The sequence below is a fragment of the Conger conger genome, chromosome 14, assembly GCF_963514075.1.
Source record: "Conger conger chromosome 14, fConCon1.1, whole genome shotgun sequence".
In the NCBI taxonomy this organism is placed as follows: domain Eukaryota; kingdom Metazoa; phylum Chordata; class Actinopteri; order Anguilliformes; family Congridae; genus Conger; species Conger conger.
The window spans coordinates 11076790-11097009 of record NC_083773.1 but is presented as its reverse complement, the minus strand read 5'-3'; the positions used below and the strand labels follow the sequence as shown (position 1 = coordinate 11097009).

The 20220-nt window shown below is 44.1% G+C and overlaps 1 protein-coding gene across 3 annotated transcripts in view; it reads left to right on the top strand.

The window, feature by feature from the left end:
* The window catches only part of chl1b (cell adhesion molecule L1-like b), an 82942-nt gene extending 64413 nt beyond the window's left edge, over nucleotides 1-18529 (top strand). For 2 of the 3 annotated variants that reach the window (XM_061219643.1, XM_061219642.1), the window contains exons 17-30: nucleotides 48-245; nucleotides 641-711; nucleotides 1463-1685; nucleotides 3052-3167; nucleotides 3355-3559; nucleotides 3933-4055; nucleotides 6700-6879; nucleotides 7701-7742; nucleotides 9440-9508; nucleotides 11830-11943; nucleotides 12619-12780; nucleotides 13878-14009; nucleotides 15313-15376; nucleotides 16586-18529. In XM_061219643.1, the coding sequence (XP_061075627.1) occupies nucleotides 48-245; nucleotides 641-711; nucleotides 1463-1685; nucleotides 3052-3167; nucleotides 3355-3559; nucleotides 3933-4055; nucleotides 6700-6879; nucleotides 7701-7742; nucleotides 9440-9508; nucleotides 11830-11943; nucleotides 12619-12780; nucleotides 13878-14009; nucleotides 15313-15376; nucleotides 16586-16790 (1904 nt within the window). In that variant the 3' untranslated portion in view covers nucleotides 16791-18529. The remainder of the gene's footprint in view (nucleotides 1-47; nucleotides 246-640; nucleotides 712-1462; nucleotides 1686-3051; nucleotides 3168-3354; nucleotides 3560-3932; nucleotides 4056-6699; nucleotides 6880-7700; nucleotides 7743-9439; nucleotides 9509-11829; nucleotides 11944-12618; nucleotides 12781-13877; nucleotides 14010-15312; nucleotides 15377-16585) is intronic. The other variant, XM_061219644.1, reaches the window with a different exon arrangement.
* Nucleotides 18530-20220: the final 1691 nt, after the last annotated feature.

The following is a 20220-nucleotide window of genomic DNA, read 5'->3' as shown; positions in this document are numbered from 1 at the left end:
TGGTGTGGTCTGGTCTGGGCATTGATCTGTGGGTTTTGTCTGAACAGAGTTTGTTATTGAATATGAGGAGAGCGAGTGGGAACCAGGAAAGTGGAAAGAGCTCCTAAGAGTTCCAGGAGACCATGTCTCGGCCCACCTGAAGTTACACGGGCATGTGGACTACCAGTTCCGCGTCTTCGCCATCAACGCCATCGGGCACGGACCCCCCAGCGCACCCACAGAGCGAATCAAGACTCCTCCTTCAGGTTGTAAAAGTACTCCTCCCATCATGTGCATTCTGCCCATCTTTTACCTTGTCACATTCAGGGTGATACTGGTTTCTAATGAAGTTTGGGATGCGTGCTTTAACTGGTCTCTGTGTCGCCTCTATTTGCTGTAATATAAGTAATACAATTCTCCATACATGTCCATGCCATGGATAAAGGTGGTCTGAAACATGAATAATGCATGACGAATGCATGATGAATGCATGGGTGTGTAAGTGAGTAATATTTCACTCTGCCTGTTGTGATGCTCATTGAACTTTAAAATGGATGCCTTTAGGGATCATTGAGGTCATTCTTTGCACTGTGCACATCACAAGCCAGTTCTCACAAACAGTTCCTCTCCTAACAAAATCCATATTTCTTTGCTTTTATAGCTCCAGACAGAAACCCTGAAAACATAAAAATTGAAGGTCGTTTGCCCCATGAAATGGATATTATCTGGGAGGTAAGAAACATGGCATGGTCTTTCACACCGACTTTATAGCCACGTAAATTACCAAGTGTAGCACACAACTCAGATAAATTCTGTTTTTAAGGTAAATTACATCGAGGTTTTGTTTCATTGTGGCTTAGATGAGAAAATATACTGAAATTGCCATTGTTCATCTCAGCAATTACAAGAAGAAACTTTAAAAAACGAGTTCAACATCCATGCTCCTGTTCTTTTAAGCTATTCTTAAATCAATCTATCTTAGGCATGGAGCTCCTTCCAAAGCCTCCTTTTCATTATAATGGTCTGAAAAGCATGAAAAATGACAGGCAATAGGAAAGTGAGTTTTACATGGACTCAGACCCACACTATTGTAAAATCAATTATTCTCCGTCCTTTAGAATTGTAGGCGACCAAGAAACTCATAGTTTTTGCCAAGTCTCTCACTGTTAATGTTTTGACTTTGCAGATAATTGTCTTTTATTGTGCGTGGGTGCTCCACTGCAAGAATGTATGATTCACTAATGAATCGCTCTATCTCGATACCAATTAGACCTCCATATAACAAACGTGTAATTTAGAGGCCAAATTGAAGCCAATTAAATCCTTGCCTAATGATACAAAACATAAACATTCACCAAATGCTATGCTTCTCTAAACTATGTTAACAAAATATGCATTGAGAAGTGGGATGCATAAATACTGAACGATTTAGGTTGGCTTATTGGCTGATTTTTCATCATGCGTTTATCTCTGGTTTTTTTAGCCACTGTTGCCCATTGAACACAACGGGCCTGGTTTGGAGTATAAGGTGAGCTACAGGCTTCAGGGCACAGGCGAAGACTGGAAGGAGCATATGGTTAAAAGGCACTCCTTTGTCGTGAAGAACACCCCGACGTTCGTCCCCTACGAGATCAAGATCCAGGCACGGAACAACCACGGCTGGGGACCCGAGCCTACAGTGGTGAACGAGTACTCTGGGGAGGACCGTAAGTGTCGCAAGGTTTCTGTGAGAGTCTGTCTGTTCTTAACCTTTACATTACATTATTGGCATTTGGCAGACGCTCTTATCCAGAGCGACGTACAGTTGATTAGACTCAGCAGGAGACAATCCTACCCTGGAGCAATGCAGGGTCAAGGGCCCAACGGCTGTGCAGATTTTATTGTGGCTACACCGGGATTAGAACCACCAACCTTGTGTATGCCAGTCATTTACCTTAACCACTACGCTACAGGCCGCCCGAGATACTGATGCAGTGGCAGTGTCATCGGCAGTTCATCCTTTCATGGAATTATGGTATTGGTTGATTGAATGTCTGAAGTGCTCATACACACATTCACATATTCACATATGCATAACTACACACACACACACCTACGCCTATACACACACATACTGTACACACACACAGACAAGTGCGCACACATAAAGGAATGGATTGAACTATAAATAAAAATGGGATACTATGTTCCAGAGCTTAACAAAGGGTGGTCAGGAACAATAACTCTGCTGGGTGTTAATATTCACTTTTACTGATTTTCATTCTCTGTACACACACAGGAGTAATACTTAAAACACTTTTCCTGTGTGTGTATAGAGAATGAAAATCAGTAAAAGTGAATATTAACACCCAGCAGAGTTAATGTTCCTGAGCAAATGATGCGGACCTTTCAGTTTCCATAGCTTACCTGACACAAAGGAGAACCCCAGGGTTTCGAGAAAAAGTTCCTTCATTTGGCTGCAATTGAGATCTTCCGCGGTTTACCTCAAATCACTTCTGAATCGTACTTGAATTCTCACTTTCTAAACTACATTCTTGCTCTCAGTTTTCTTTTGGAGTTGCCCGCGAGGTGTTATCTCAGGTTATTGCATTTTCCTTTTCTCATAGGAGTGTTCCAATAGATAGTGTTTTCTCTTTGTCTACTGACAGCTTGCTTGTTAAACGCACTGTTTAATCTCGCCCTCCTCTAGCACCGTGTTTGTTAGTTCTGTGCTTCTTGTTTCCTCCGTTTTGATTAAATACGTTTCTCCTTCTGAGCCGGCTTTCAGAGGTGTCTGCTCTTACGTAGCTTCCACGTGTAGCAAGAAGCCCTGCTATGCTAGATGGGCCAGTAGGATATATTGAAGCCATCGCAGGGCATCCGAGAATTTCTACTGATGTTTTCGTTCACATTGTGAATACAATGCAGCGTGTCTTCGCAAGTGGCAGTATACACGGGTGCCGTGGTTTATCAGTGGTGTATATGTGGAGCTGTGCGCGTATGTCCTTTAATGCGGCACGGTAATAAAGCCTTGCATATGCAGTGGGTTGAGTCTCTTGATTAATAGTGATATGAGGACGTTTGCTCCCACAGAGCCTGCTGCAGCCCCACATGACGTGGCCGTGGAGCTGATGAACAACACCTTGATCAAGGTCAACTGGACACGGGTTCCCAAGGACAAGCTGAATGGACACCTGGGAGGATACAGGGTAATCAGGCTGAGGGACGACTCCTCTGTGTCTTCCGTGTCTATTTTCTGTTTTGCCGTCTCAATAATATGTGTCCGGGCTGCAGCGTTGTATCCTGAACTTCATCACCGTGAATAAGATATTACATGAATTCCGGTCTTCTGAGGACGCTCTGTTTGAGCCGACTGACCATCCTTCCTCATCACAGGTGAACTTCTGGAGGCTCAGGAGCCTCCTGGATTCGAAGAAGGTCCACGGCGTTAAGCAGACCATCACGCTTCCGGGGGACAGGGACCGCGGGATGGTCCCGGGGCTGCAGCCTTTCTCTGAGTACAGTTTGCAGGTCATGGCCTTCAACGGGCGGGGCAACGGTCCCACCAGTCACCCTGTCACCTTCAGGACTCCAGAGGGGGGTGAGAGACTCAAAATGAATAGAAAAATGGCCACAATGCTCAATGAAGGGTTTTAATTCAGTCAGTTGGCTGAATTGAAATAGGATTCAACCCAACCCTGTAAGGCAAGGGTGTGTAACTCCTGGAGGGCTGTAGTGTCTGCAGGTATTTGTGGATTCCTTTCAATCAGCTGCCAAATGATGCCTTGAGAAGTGTGGTGTGTGGACTTTTTTGCCAATTCATCACCCGTGCTGAAATGCATCAAAAACCAGCAGACACCGCGGCCCTCCAGCACGGAAGTTTGACACTCCTGCCGTAGGGGTGCAAAGGTGGGCACATTAACAGAATTAAACCATGCTTGCTAACCATTTGAATGCATCCTTTGTTTTGGCAGTTCCTGAGAAGAGCCCCTTTCTGAGAGCCACGAACTTCCAAAAGGATTCCCTCACGCTGGTCTGGACCCCCCCGCTGGAGGCCAACGGCGTCCGCACCGGCTACGTCCTGCAGTACCAGCTGAGTACGTCCCTCAGTGTGGCCCACTGCCTGTGCCCTGTGTGTGGCGCCCGTTCCCTGCGCCCTGTGTGTGGGGCCCGTTCCCTGTGCCCTGTGTATGGGGCACTCTCCCTGTGCCCTGTGTGTGGGGCCCGTACCCTGTGCCCTGTGTGTGGGGCACTCTCCCTGCGCCCTGTGTGTGGGGCACGCTCCCTGTGCCCTGTGTGTGGGGCCCGTTCCCTGTGCCCTGTGTGTGGGGCCCCTTCCCTGTGCCCTGTGTGTGGGGCACGCTCCCTGTGCCTTGTGTGTGGGGCCCGTACCCTGTGCCCTGTGTGTGGGGCACTCTCCCTGCGCCCTGTGTGTGGGGCACGCTCCCTGCGCCCTGTGTGTGGGGCCCGCTCCCTGTGCCCTGTGTGTGGGGCACGCTCCCTGTGCCTTGTGTGTGGGGCACTCTCCCTGTGCCCTGTGTGTGGGGCCCGCTCCCTGTGCCCTGTGTGTGGGGCACTCTCCCTGCGCCCTGTGTGTGGGGCCCGTTCCCTGTGCCCTGTGTGTGGGGCCCGTTCCCTGTGCCCTGTGTGTGGGGCCCGTACCCTGTGCCCTGTGTGTGGGGCACTCTCCCTGCGCGCTGTGTGTGGGGCCCGTTCCCTGTGCCCTGTGTGTGGGGCCCGTACCCTGTGCCCTGTGTGTGGGGCACTCTCCCTGCGCGCTGTGTGTGGGGCACGCTCCCTGTGCCCTGTGTGTGGGGCCCGTTCCCTGTGCCCTGTGTGTGGGGCCCGTTCCCTGTGCCCTGTGTGTGGGGCCCGTTCCCTGTGCCCTGTGTGTGGGGCCCCTTCCCTGTGCCCTGTGTGTGGGGCACGCTCCCTGTGTGCTGTGCCCTGTGTGTGGGGCACTCTCCCTGTGCCCTGTGTGTGGGGCCCGTACCCTGTGCCCTGTGTGTGGGGCCCGTTCCCTGTGCCCTGTGTGTGGGGCACTCTCCCTGCGCCCTGTGTGTGGGGCCCGTTCCCTGTGCCCTGTGTGTGGGGCCCGTTCCCTGTGCCCTGTGTGTGGGGCACTCTCCCTGCGCCCTGTGTGTGGGGCCCGCTCCCTGTGCCCTGTGTGTGGGGCACTCTCCCTGCGCCCTGTGTGTGGGGCCCGCTCCCTGTGCCCTGTGTGTGGGGCCCGTTCCCTGTGCCCTGTGTGTGGGGCACTCTCCCTGTGCCCTGTGTGTGGGGCCCGTACCCTGTGCCCTGTGTGTGGGGCACTCTCCCTGCGCCCTGTGTGTGGGGCACGCTCCCTGTGCCCTGTGTGTGGGGCCCGTTCCCTGTGCCCTGTGTGTGGGGCACTCTCCCTGCGCCCTGTGTGTGGGGCCTGTTCCCTGCGCCCTGTGTGTGGGGCCTGTTCCCTGTGCCCTGTGTGTGGGGCCCGTTCCCTGTGCTCTGTGTGTGGGGCCCGTTCCCTGTGCCCTGTGTGTGCGGCACGCTCCCTGTGCCCTGTGTGTGCGGCACGCTCCCTGTGCCCTGTGTGTGCGGCACGCTCCCTGTGCCCTGTGTGATAACACGCCATCACCGCTCAGCGAACCTCCAGCCCCGGGGCCGTCTCCAGCAAAGCCCGGATCTGACTGGGCTTTATCGGCGCACGCCCGCACCCTGCCGAGCGCCGGGCTCTGAACCGCGGAGATCAACAGCTTTCAGGCCACGGCCCTTGCATCACGCGGCAGCTGTTGCATCATGCAACAGCTAAGAAGGCTTGAAGCGGTACAGACCCAAAAAAAGTGAATTATTGGTTACAGTGCTAAGCTTCTTGACCAGGAGGTCCTCCGCCTGGTGAGAAAACAGGGCGAGAGAGCAGTAACTAGCGTGGCCGTATATCGCTAATGATGGCTGCTGCTGGGATTTAGTGGCTCTCGAGGGACGGTGAGAGAGAAAACAGCACAACATGTGGCAATGGGTTTCCAGCACATTGGTTTTCCTGAGCTACTCTCAGCTGGAATGACCTGGGGGTGGGGAGAATCTGAAATGTGTGGTTTATGGCATCCTGTCAGAGTTCACTACTGTAGGTAGGCACTCATGGTGAGCTCAGTCCTAATTGCACGTTAGCTTAACAGACATGCCGTTCACATACATTCCTGCCAATTGCATTGATGTTTTGCTTATTATTTGCATGTTTAGAGATGCGCGCAATTTTCATACGATATCGACGCGGACATGTCGCGCTGTGTTCTAGCAGATAAGACGCCGGCTTTGTCCAATTGTCGCGGAGCGTTTGAAGTGGAGTTTTTGAAGTCCCCTCGAAGGAAGTCATGTGCGAAATGTTGTGGATAATGTCGGCAGCTGTCTGCATGGCTTTTCCACCGTGCCGGAGGAATTGAACACAGCCGCGCACAGCTGTTCGATAGATGAACCCAGCTCCAGAAAGGGCTCCTCCAGTTAATATCACAGTGCTCCCACACTGTAACCCTACTGTAACAGCGTAGGCTATCGAGGGAGCGTAGCCAGTGAGCCGACGCTACCGGAACACGTGACCCATCCCAGCGATTTTAACCTTACCGCGCTAATCACCGGCAAGTCTCATTCATACCTCCGTGACACTGGAACGATGCGGGTATGTGCTTAATGCTAGCCAATTAGCTTTCTGGTACAATGCAGCTGAGCCGTGGAATGTGCACTAATCATCCATATGTCCATGTTAAGTCAACGGCACCGAGGAGGTGGGGCAGCTGCAGACGGTGAACATCTCCAGTCCTGACACCACCAAGTGGGTCCTACAGGACCTGGAGCCGCACAGTCGTTACCTGTTCTACCTGAGGTCCTGCACCAGGGTGGGGTGCGGACCCCCCGTCAGCGAAGAGGGAAAAACCTTCCTGGAATCAAGTAAGTGACATGGGTAATGGTGTTTTTGGGAAACATGAAAGAGGGCAGAGTTGATCCCCAGGGTGGAGAGGAGTGGGGTGGGGGTTGGGTTTGCAGGGAGCAGAGGGCAGTTTTGGGGGCAATTCAGAGAGAGATCCCATACTGCCAGGCATCTCATATTTCCATCTAAGCACTGCTTTATGGGTAGGAAACAGCACGAGGATGTGCGAGCGAGCTTCATTTATCATTGTCACCCAAGAACAAGTGCTTATTGATTTGAAAGTTAAAACCAGCCATGAGGCAATCGGTTGGGGGCAAAAAAAAGTGCCTTCGGTCATAGAAACCGCAAATTGTGATTTCTCTTTAGATAAATATCATAAATAATGAAAATAACTTTAACGTACACGCTGCTCATTTTTTTTACATTTTAATTTTGAGTGCTTCAAATTAGATATTCCCTCAATGCATAAATATATACCTTAGTGATGTCTTCATGTGTAGATCATGGTTCTGCTACAGGCATGGAAGGCAAGGTCCAAGTCCAATGGCGTATTTTCGTATGATCTGCGGTACTTGATGTCATATGCTGCCCCATTTTCGATCAGATCTCTACATTTTCTCGCTAGTGCTGTGTCACTATGATGCATGAGCTCCTATCCCATATGCACTGTGTTTTCATCAGCGTGTGGGCTAGCTGCTGTTGATAGTCATGGCTGTGTGTTCAATGTGCTTTGGAAAGAAGAATGTCACACCGGCTAGAGGAAATGGGAGTGATAGTCAGCCCCGCCCCTCTAACTGTCTCCTTGGTGATGCATCACGTTTTCTCTTCTCTCTTCCTGAAGATGCGTCTTCCACCACAGCTGCGGCACCCAATGTCCACCTCAGTATGTAGATTTCTTGGTATTGTAGAAGTAGACGAAGAGAATCGCATACTATAACTTCATAACCCTAATTTTACTAATTGTCTCCTCAGGCATTTTTAAAGTATAAAAAAAAGGAAAACATCAAACCAACAAATCAAAAGTTTTACTTTAAATTTCACCATAGTGTGAAATAATGTTTATGTTGGAAATCATTCATTTTTCAACTATCGTTATGTTGTGAAAATAGTCGTTGAATTTTAAATATGCCTGCTGGAATAATTGTCATATAGCTTAGTTTATTAAACATAGACAGTAGCTTACTTTGGTAGATCTCTTGTTGTAGCTGCAGTACCCAGAAAGATACAGCATCTCTCTGGATTAGATTATGACTCACCAATGACGTTTCTTTGTGTCTTGTGTTTTTCCCCCTTCTATTTTATACATATAAATGCATATAGTATACTACCAGAACATTAGTTATGAAATAAGAGAAGAATTATTGTTGTCAATCCCAATGAACGGGGAAAAAAAATTGTAGCATTGCTTTATTGAATGGTTGTGGGTCACAGACAAGGTTATGTTCCATGCAGTGCATGAATGCATAATATACTGTATATTTTACATATTATGTTGAAAAGACCCTCAGGAACATTTGAAGTTTTGCACTGAGAGCATGAGAGAGGTTTTCTTTTGGTGGATGTGTACTGTAGTGCCCACTGTTCTGATGGAGTGATCAGCAACCTGCTGTTGGCTCAAGGAGCTAGCGGAAAATTCCCATAATTCTCTGGGGAAATGAGGCCCAATGTTTTGCTTTTTATTTTTTTGTATTTAATAAATCCTCAGAACTACCTATTACCGATACCTCCACTATTATCGCACTACTGCTACTCCTTCAGCAACCATTATAGTTGTTGCTGTAGTAGAATGAGCAGTAGTTGGTTGTGTAGCAAGTAAATATTTACAGACATAAAACATTCAGTTGCATTACAATGGCCTGCATTGATTCACTTCATGGTGCAAAATTGTCCTTGTCTGCTGCAGTGTGTTCTTGCCCTCAGCAATAAGAAATCTATTACCCCAGTTTATTATCTGACACAAATGCCCACTGTTTCCAAAAAGAAAAAAGGTAGGTAGAACTGATTGTGCTTATTCAACATTAGTCAGGCTACTAAAAATAACTACAAACTAGCCTGGTTAAACTCACACACTCAGTGCCCTTTGTTACTCAAAACTATTGATTTCCCCAACAGCAACAGATACTGATATGCAGATGAAGATGCGAGGGATTAAATTTAGCATTTGGTGTGATATTTAGTAAGTCTATGACAGACAATCATCTCATAATCATTATGTGCTCCTCCTGTGTCACACAGTGCAAACCAAGTCATTATCTATGAATAATTCATAGTCAATCCTCTAAATAGGTTTTTTGGAAGGAGAAAATCCTTTCCATATTTTGCCCAAAATAAGTACAGTACAATATCCAGGCAGAGAGGCAGGATTTGAGATTTGTTGAGTTAATATGCATGCATTTCTAACTTTCATAAGGCTTTGCTTCTTATTTGATGTAGGGTAGATTTCTAACATTCTTGGCTAACAAGAGCTCATTCACGCCGATGTGTCTCCGAGCTAAGACATCCCATACGTGCGGCACTAAAACCATGAGCGCCGCCCTCTCGCTGAAAGCACATAATCTCAAGATGTCTCTTCCTCTCCAGGCCAATCCTCAGCCTCCTCTCCAAGCACTTCCACATCTCCTGTGGCTAATGCCACACTTTCATCCTTAGGTATAAAGCTGCATCCACACATCCATGTTGTGACACTCAAGACTGAAAACACATTAGATTTAAGATATGTATTAAAAATAAATTGGTTTTGTATGTTTCCGTTCAATCCCCCCATCCCTCGTATTGAACTGTTTTATGATAACTCCCTCTGGCTGGTATTAATTACACTTAACCAGGCGGTGTTAATTGTTTTAATTGGGTAATTTAATTAATCCTGGTGTGGATTAAAAACTATTGGTACAGAGATATAGTTGTGGATGCACTCTACTTTTTGTGCAAATATACAGTAATACAGACCACTTACGTGAAATGATATACTTGCATGTGCACAGATGTGCAAGCAGGCTTACAGAAATACAAGCCACATCCAGCCACGCCATGACATTGAGAGAGGATAAAAATGTCTTGTTCAGCACTAAATTATGACAAAAGAGGGAACACGATCATGAAAACATGACACAAATGTATATTTATATTCTACCTCAGGAATGCTTTGTTTAAGTATATTTCCAACAGCTCTGGCTTCGCTCTTGAGTTGTTGTTTCGAGGGTGTCGCTGTTTTTATTTGGTTGTTTTCTTTGCCTCTGGGTGTCATTGTTAAATTGAGAATGTAATCAACTGTTCCCAGATCAGGGTATAGTCTGTCACGGCGCATAAATTGGAGGGCTGTGTGATTCACGGGGATTCGTTTGCCAGACCTTGCGTTCCTCCGCGGGGCCGGAATATTCGCCCAGGGGGGTTGGCGCGACAATTCAGAGTCGCAATCAAGTGAATAAATAAGAAGCGGGGGAGGAGATGGGGGGGGGGGGGGGGGGAGGCGTTCGCTAGATTCGGGCGGGCGCGCCGCCGTCGCTACAAGGGCCGGCGGGGGGGGGGGGGGGCGCGGCACCTGAAGCGTATAAGCAGGAGCCGCTGAAAGCTGTAGATCAGAATAGTTCAGTGCTCTCAGTGCCCCTATTAGTGAAATTCCCTGACATGGGAGAGCCATCCTTCAGCGTGTGTCACCAGCCTGTTCCCCGCCGCGGCTGCAGATGCTTTCGCTGGGATTTAATAGCAGTCTGCGCCGGGGGAATGACGAATGCTGCAGCCCACTGGTATTTTTAGTCCCGGGCCCCAGTGCTGCAGGTTCCAAACGCTCCTCTACCTCCTCGCAGGAGCTTGCGATGAGTTTAATCACGAGGCACCTGCGCACACAGTCCGTTGACTGGCATCTTCAAGTACGTATTTATAGCTCTGGGGGCAGAGCTGTAAGTCCCTGGAGAATTAAGAACCTGAGTAAGGTATTATGACTCCTGGCTACAAAGGAGATACCTTTGTGAGAACACCTGTGTAATTAAGAGGATTGGGCTATAGTGGACTATTGTCTATCAGTTCCTGTAATGAGTGAGATTTATTTTCCCCTTTTCAAAGCTTTCCTTCACTCTTTTATGCTTGACATTTCTGTTTTTAACATCGGTCACACTTTTACAATAAGGGCACACGAATTAGCAATAGCTAATGCAGCTGTTAACATGAATGTGCAAATACAGCAATTAAGCATGAAATTAATGTTTCATTAGCGCATTTATTTGTTATTATTTACATGGATGTTTATACATTAGCAAACAACACAATAACAATAATAACTGTATAAATGATAATAGTTCATCATTAACAGATACTGTTATATGATAATGATGCACAAATACATAGCATAACACAATACATACCAAAGCTGTATATATATTGACTTTTCAGTCGTTAATTAGTTAAACACATTAGTTAATGCCAATTAATATAACCTTATTGTAAAGTGTTACCATTCACTTCGGCCTGCAGTACTTTGCCATTGTTATGAAAACATATGCAGCTCTCATATATGCATGTCTCCATTTTATTTCATCATCCATATTCGGCACTCTTTACACTGCTACACTTAGCGCAGCTTTGCTTGTTGACACTATGAAAAGGTCAGGAATGCTTAGAAGAGTTTTGCGGCGGACATTCACAAATAATAGAGACTTCTCTTGCAAAGTGATTTGTGTACAGATATGACATTATTACCCCTAACTCTAACTAAACTGTATAAGATGCCACATCCACCAAAAAACAGAAAAATGCAAATCTTCAATGAATAATTTGAATCCACCTCGGAGTCATATTAATTAAGTTCAATTCAGACTGAGCAATTTACTGTGCACGAACACTTGCAAAAGATTGAGCGTCTGCAACCAATGCCTTTAGCCATCCTTTTGAATAGCTGTGCAGTGTCTATGGGTGTGGTTTCAATCTTCCTTTCACTAACCCTCTCTGCCCCTTCTCTCCTCTCATCTCTTCATCAGTTCCTATCCTGTCCAATATTAGTTCCTCTGTTAGTGACAACTTTGCAAAAATCAGCTGGATTCCCAGGAGCGAGCAAAAGGAGTCAGAGTTGTATGTTGCGTATATGAACAACCGTAAGCTAATCTTACTTATTTGTACTGCATTTGGTCATACAGTTGCACCTTATCTAGTTAGACACACTTTATATAAATTACATTAATTAATGAGTGTTTGTGCAATCAAGTAGAGGTCTGCATCCTGACCCAAGCCTTGGGTATCGGTTCCATGCTTAGCTATGTGATGTTGGGTCAGATCGAATATGGGCCTATGGGTCTTTCTCACATAAGCCAACCCAGAAGTTTAAAAATAGTGGTGTAGCAACACTTTGCAATCGCAAGCGCCTTCCTGTGGGAAACACTGCATTATTTTCTGTTGTGCCGTATGGCGTTTTCAGCTTGTTATTTCAGAGATTGTTCTCTGTCGGGTTGAGGCTTCAAATTTGGCTAGAGCCTGTCGGGCTGGTTCGGTTCTTGTTGTAAATACATCAGGCATGTGTGGGCTTGGGCCTCAGTTCCAGCGATGCAGACCTCTACAATGAAGTTATGTTTTGTAAATGAACATGCACATTACAATAAGCCTGTCTTGATATTAAATATATTCTCCATATATCTCCAAAGAAAAAAAAAAAAAGGGGGCGGGTTAATAGTATAGAAGTTCTCTATCTTAGATGTTTCACATCTGTGTTGATGTATACATTTTCTTGAAAAAAGAAAAAACACTAACGCTCCCTGATTGTGCACCTTCTGTAGGTAAAGGTAACTGGAAGATTTCAGAGGCAGTAAACACATCTAAGAGTTTCCACATCATTGAGGGGCTCGAACCAGGGACTGTGTACACAGTGCGGCTTATGACTAAGAGCTGGGTTGATAATTCTAGTATTTTTGAAGATGTTATCAAGACCAGGGGGACAGGTGAGAAGTGAAGGGTGTTTAAAAAAACGACAAAAAGAAGTGGCCTATATTTTAAAATGCGTTTATATTTGAAGATATTTTGTATAGACGGTAAAAAAATCTATTAAAAAATAAACTATGCAGCCAATATTTGGGCTATTGAGGAGACTGATAAATATGACATTGTTTCTGGTACACAATATTTCTCAAGTGATATACATAGAGTGGAATATTAAGTTATAAAACATTCATTTTATTGAGTGTTTGGTTACGTGCAGGGACCTTGTGTCTGTGCAATTGCATATTGTGAAAATGTTGTACAACTTATTACTCTTGACTGCATTGAAAATACATACATATTTCATTTGAAATGGGTTTTTTTCAGTATAACATAGTATGTAAAGACATAGAGTACTATGAAAGTAATAAGGTTATGCATGTGAAATTGAAAGAAGTGTTCAGCATTTTCTTTCCAGCTAGTACAGCGTAAAACATACTGTTCTTATGTAATGCTTATATGGCATTTAAATGCATAGGTTTCTAATGCCAACCACTGCAGCTTCATTTTGCTGGTTGCCCTGCACTTGAAAGCTTTTCGATATCCACAGCTTTTTCATGAGCTAAAAAATGTAGTTTGGGCTCTATTGTTAAAACCTCCACTCTGCCATTACGAATTCAGATGTCCACAGCCAATCCAGGAGCAAATAGCTGTTCGCATTTATTATCACAAATTTATATTTTTTTACATTTACATTTTAGTCATTTGGCAGACGCTTTTAATCCAAAGCGACTTACAAGTGCATAGGTTCTACCATAAGTCAAAGCATTACATCTAGAACTAGCAAAATACACATGAAATGCTGTATAGTTGTCATCATAAGTGCATTTTTTTTTTTTGGGGGGGGGGGGGCGGGGGGGTTAGACAAGGATAGGGATATCAGAAAGGAGGGGCAGGGCAAATCAGGAGGGAGGACTAAGGTAGAGTTTGAATATATTGATTGATATATTGATTGATATTGATATATTGATATGTGTATCAATGTGCCTCGAAAAAATATTGTTTATGTGTTTTCACGTTGATTGTTGATACTATAACACAAGTTATTTGTTGTCAATAGGCTCGGCCAGCAAGCGTGGAGGAATACCCACGGAAGGCTGGTTCATCGGTGTGATGACTGCTGTGGCCTTGCTCACGCTGATTGCTCTAATCGCCTGCTTCGTCAACAGAAACAAAGGGGGGAAGTATTCTGGTGCGTACTCACACTCGCGCGCGCCTCCTGCCTTCTTGCGAATGCTGTCGGTCCTCCACTATGAATATTCCATTTGCAGTGCTTCCTATTTGCAGTTTAGTCTTCACAAGGCATTCATCTCTAATGTCAACAGCGCTATCGCTGAAATCCAGACTGAAGGCACGTCTCTATCTTTCTGAAGAGCCCGCGAAAAAATTACCCTCGGATCCAAACTTCATTAATATGGAAACTATCTCCTTTAACCTGTTTTTCTTCTGAGATATTTAGAAACTTTTTTATAGTGATAGGGATTGATAGCATTAAACAATCACTGTTTTTGCATTACTATTTTGCATTAGTAGGCATTCATAATATTTATTTACACACTTGCACAATTCCAGCTCCAGTCTACAGGGCATAACATAACACATGGTCCCCTCTTGGTAATTTTTATAAAACTTCACTGGGGGAGGGTCAACTCATCATTTTAACATGATATAAAGCATTTGTCAAGAGCGGACCTAGAAAATGTCCGCTCTTGGTGGATATGTAATGACACCATGGTCCCCAGTTAGATAGGTAGACAAGTGCATGCACACACTCACTCACACACACACACACACACACACACACACCATAATATTTTTAATCTGTACAAAGAGTAAATATTTTTCTAAAAGTTGTATTTTTATTCCTTCTTCCAAAAGCACCATGGTGATTAATGGCAGTCGGCTCCAGCTGGAAGCTGTAGAGCATCGCAGTTTGTTCCACTGTAGCTAGATTCTTTTTAGAGAGTTACTGGGTCCCTGCGTTCCTTCCACAAAGATTATTGCCTGGCATGTCAAACAGACAGGCCTAGATCACACGGCTTTGTTTCTCTGTCTTCACCTGGAGAAGCCTCCAGCGTTTCCACCGCCATCTGTGTCTCCCCTCCACCCCCCACCCCCATCAGACATTACAACTCAGCCGCACAAAACAGACCGGTAGTCTCGTTCCCGCAAGTGTTATCGACGCCACTCGCTGAATATTTCACTATTGCCACGCTGCAGAATTTCCTTCAGCTTCTCAGATGCAGTTTTAATGACACACCATTTCTGTCTGATATGGAAACGTTTTTGCGTGTTCGCACAAAAGTTTGTTGAAAAAATGAAACACGAGCATGATGCTTGAATCATTAAGCTGCTTTCAAGTGTTGGTAATAATAAAACACCACCGCTGAGCTACGTATAGCGAATGGCAAAACACAAAAGAATTTAAAGAAAGAAGAAAGTAGAAAGTTGCGCTCGAGTCTTCTGACATGCCTGTGTCTTTGTTTAACGTGCAGTAAAGGAGAAGGAGGACATGCACCCAGACCTCGAGTCCCAGGGCATGGGTGACGACACATTCAGGTAAAGATGTCCGCTCGCACACTTCAGTGTATTGAAAGGTAAAAAATACGTAATACTTTATTTGACGGCACCTACATAGGAGCTATATAACCCCTTCATAAACACTACATAAGCATTCATAAATGCTTATGTCAATAGCCGACGTAAGTTCACTTGGCATGTATGGTATTGTCACTTGCTGCGTCAATATTGACATAATTATGCCTATTTGCGGTTATTGACTTATGCATATGAATGCTTATGTACTGCTTATGATTGCGCTATGTCATGCATATGAAGGTGTTATATCGCTTTTATGTAAGAGCCTTCAAATATAGTGTTGCCAGCATGTGCTCATATGCATTTCTCTGTGTTTACATAATCCTGTTTCTGCATTTCTTTCAACCTGAAAGCAAACCTGACATGCATGAGTTTTACAAGGATCCTCTCAGGCATCAGTGTTCAAGACACAGTATGGGATGAGTGACCTCTGAATGTAGGTAGTAAACAACAGCATCCAATGCGCTGTTGTTTACATGTCATGTGACATCGTAGTGCTAATGTACTTAGCGCTTGTAATTTAGATGTTGTTGTAGCGCGCATTAGGATGATCTGCCTCATTGTGAAGTGTGTATTAACTGTTGTTGGATGAGACCCGAAATGGAGACCTCCTAAATTACAGTGGGAGGACAAAAACAATGAATGTGACTTAAAATGGCAGATCTCCAAGGTAGTGATATTCCATTAATACTCCTCCAGTCCAAGCTTCAGTGAACGAGGAACGAGGAAGTGAAAAAAGATTATGCAGTGCTGTCACAGCTCAGAAAACACACTCTTAAGACTCAAAAAATTACTAAAACAGGAGAGAATGCTAATGAAATTGGCAAAAAGGCAAACGTCTCTTGGTACTGAATCAGAGATAAGCAGTGTCTGCCTGACTCCCTAGAGAACAGGTTCAAACCCAGACGGTTACTCTCCTTCAGTCATGAGCCATACACAGGAAGGGATTTTTGCCAAAAATAAAGATGTAGCGAAAACCCCCCAGCTTAGTCGAGCGTTTGGTGCTGAAGCACTCGAGCAAATGTGTCTCGTAGGTCGGCGAGAGACAGAGCGGGAGGTCGCGTCAAGGAAACGCTCTGCGGCGTCTGAAACCCGACCTTAAAGACCTTTAGCTCGATATTAACAGCTGCGTAATTAGCGCGCTAACTCTCGCCTTATTCCTGCCCGTAGTGACAATGATGAAAAGCCGCTGAAAGGGAGCCTGCAGTCTCTCAGTGGCGACATTAAGGCAGCGGACAGCGGGGACAGCTTAGTGGACTACGGAGACGAGGAGGACGGCCAGTTCAACGAGGACGGCTCCTTCATCGGGGAGTACGCCGGCCACAAGCAGAGGGAATCCATGGAAGTCAAAGGAACGGCTCAAAGCATAGCCTGAGGGAAGGGGAATTTAATCCATCTTTAGGACAACACTGTAATGCAATTTGTGGGAAAGGGAAAAAGTAGAGAAATAAACGGCTTAATCAACGTGAAGCACAATTTCAAAGGGAAAAAAACGAATGTGCTGTGTTCAGCCACACTGCCATCTTGACTCTGGGTCGTTCAAAGCCCGGCACACTGTAACAGATTTTGTGATCATTTCAAATGTACTGGCTCTCGTTTTGTATTACAATGGGATCACTTCAGATGGAGGGTCCAGATCATTAATTGAAATGCAGAAACTGTTTGTACTTAGCTCAAATGTAAAAAGAAAACTAAACGTGCGCACACACACACACACACACACAGGCATACACATATCCCCTCTTTTTTTATCTGCTATGCAGCAAGTTTCCACCCCCCTCCACTTCCTCATGCTCATTTTTCATGTTACAGCATGCAAGTGTATGTGAATATATGAACTCAGCATTTTTCTGCCGCAGCAAATGTTATTAGTTTGTATTTCAGATGCAGACATTAAATGCAATGTACTACGTGTATAAAAGTTGTTTACTACTAAATTATTCCCCATAAAGTGCTACATACTCAATGCTCTAGACAAGGGCTAAGTCAGTGGGAAAAAATAATAATACAACAAATAAACTACTATAATAAATACACTGGATCCTACCAGCAAGTAAGAGTTCTCAGTGAAGGAAATTCAAGATTATTATGTAAGGTACTATGTGATCCATATATTTGTAGCTTTTTCCTACTTTAATGTTATTATGTCACATACGTTTTATCTAGCTGTACATATTATAGAAAACAAAGGATATTCATTTTATTTGTACAGTTAGTTGGGTCTGTTGCAATGAAATGATAGCAGTGAATCAGACTAATAGTGATATTGTATTCACTGTCTAGGCACATAAAAACTTGGATCATAAACAGCACATTGGCCTTGATTATTACCCATTTCCTTTTAACTGCCACAAAATGGCTGCCATGCTAGAGGATGTCAAGTTTGGAATCCAATACGACTGTGTTGCGGTGCCTTTAATTCCGGTATGTAATAGTTATCATTATCATCGTCATTGGCATCCCCATCACCATCTAGTTTGTTATTTTGTATAACTGTGTTTGTTTTGTAGCATTCTGAGAACTCTTCTGTCAATCATTGCCGTAGGTCCTGAGATCAGGGTCTAGAGTGCTGATCCACACCTTGACACACTGTATTTGGGATTAATTTTGCATACGTTCAAGCTTTATTTTTATTACACATACCAACTGTATACTGTGAGCCGTATTCATTGCAATCGACCCTATTTTTATGTTTCTTTACCTTTTTTACTGTCAAATGATAAATACCCATACCAAGGCACTCAGGGAAGGACGATTTTAGTTTTAGAAGCTCCCAGATGCTTTTATGTGGGTTAGTAATAATACCTTTGTAAGTTTGGTATTGGTATTTCATATCCAGACACACACTAATGTTGCCATAATGACCAACATGTAATGAAGTGCAGTATATCAATACATGTAATGTGATATTTCTGTTAAAAAAACAAAAACATTTTTCATGATGCATGTCGTTGTGATTGTAAAAACAACCACAAAGAGTTTTGTACAGTTTTGGGAATTAAAAACAAAAAGACAAACAAAAAGTGCAGTATTCAGTAGTCACTGCAGAGTTATGTGTTTATAAAAAAAATGCACTGTGTTGGGATGTAAATAAGAAATAATTTACTCAATTTATTTATTTTTCCTTTTGTGTGTCAGTATCTTTCTGTGTCAGGTATGCAAGTGCTTTGTCTGCGTCTCATCTGTACTTGTATTATTATTATTAGAATTATTATTATTTATTATGAATAATAATACTAATAATGATACTAGTATTACAGTGGGGAGTTACTTAACAGTGAGAAGAAAGGAGAGACTGGACTTGTAAATGTGGGCATGTGAGCATAGTTATGAGAGGCATCTCATACAGTGAGTACACTCTAAATTTACACTGATAGCATAATGCAGATAGGGTAGGCAGCAGATATTTGTGTGTGTGTGTGTGTGTGTGTGTGTGTGTGCAGTGGATTTTATGCGTATGTCGCGTGTGTGTCTATGTGCAGTTTAGATGAAATCTCATTAGCAGTCCGATACTGAGCATGTGCCTCTATGTATAGATTCAGCCCAATAAACACAAACACAGTTGAGAACAGCCCACCCTCCCCCCTTAACTTTGGGTTAATTGTTTTGACCTGGATGCCAGTGTTGATTTGTGGATAATTTAACTTGTGTAATAACTGGAACTAAACAGGAATAAGAGAAATGATGAGATGGATCAGTTGAACTAGAACACAGGGTGGAATTCACTGTGTGCAAATGAGGAGACATTTTCAGACAAAGTGCCCCAAATCTATTTCATCTAGATTGCCCAGAACATTATAAATAATGTAAAATGCAGGTCACAGTATGCCTTTGCCCAGGAGGCTTCATGAAATCTCACCTTGTGTAGCACTGGGACAAATGGATCTTCTAAATGCAGAAGAAAAATGGATGCTCCCGCATCATAAATCTGTGCCTGCATCACCAACTGCGGGATGCTGCAGACATCCACGTCTCTCCTTTCATGGTTAAATGTGCTCATCACTTTTGGGAAAATTTGTATTAATATAATCTTGTGAAATCAAGCCCAATTCATTCAGCAAGAAAGATTTTTTGTCAACAACTTTACTGAAAACCCGATGCGTGCGAGTTCATGATGCACGTACGAGAAATACATTGAGTTTAAAACCAAAGTCTGTCCTTTTTCTACTTGTAAAATAAACATTTTTCACAACCTTGAACTTGTATCAAGTTTAACACTGATCCATTTTTATAGTCTATATGTTGACATTTATTCATTGTGTAGCTGAAATTGTCTTTAAATGAGGCTAAATATTGAGGACAAACTAATCAATGTAATGTAGTTAATGGAGTTTGGTTGTCTTTTTTCGTTGCAATGTAATGTGCTGTTGTTTTGGAGCAATTAAAAAAAACATCAAAATTGGCTGACTCCGACTATAAAGCATACTAGAATGTTACAGTAAAATGTGGATCAAACGTAGATATGCTGTTTTAAAGAATGTGGAGGTCCTGTACAAGTAACCTAGTATGAGCCACTGACATCAGTTGGTGAGAAAATCAATATAGATGGACAAGAGAAAGCACAAGTCAAGGCAAAGCGTGGGCTCAAAACTCCCAGGGCTATAAGCATGAAATGATAAACCGCTGCAGCCAACCAACCAGAGTAAGAAATCTACCACCGCCAATCAGATCAGAGGAATCTTCCAGATGCTCTGTCAGCTCTGTCAGACTATGTGTACATCTGTACGAGTAATTAAGGAAACACCATAACCATGTAGTTGTGAATTTTTATAAGGCTGGTGCACTCATGCATGCAGACAAAAGTG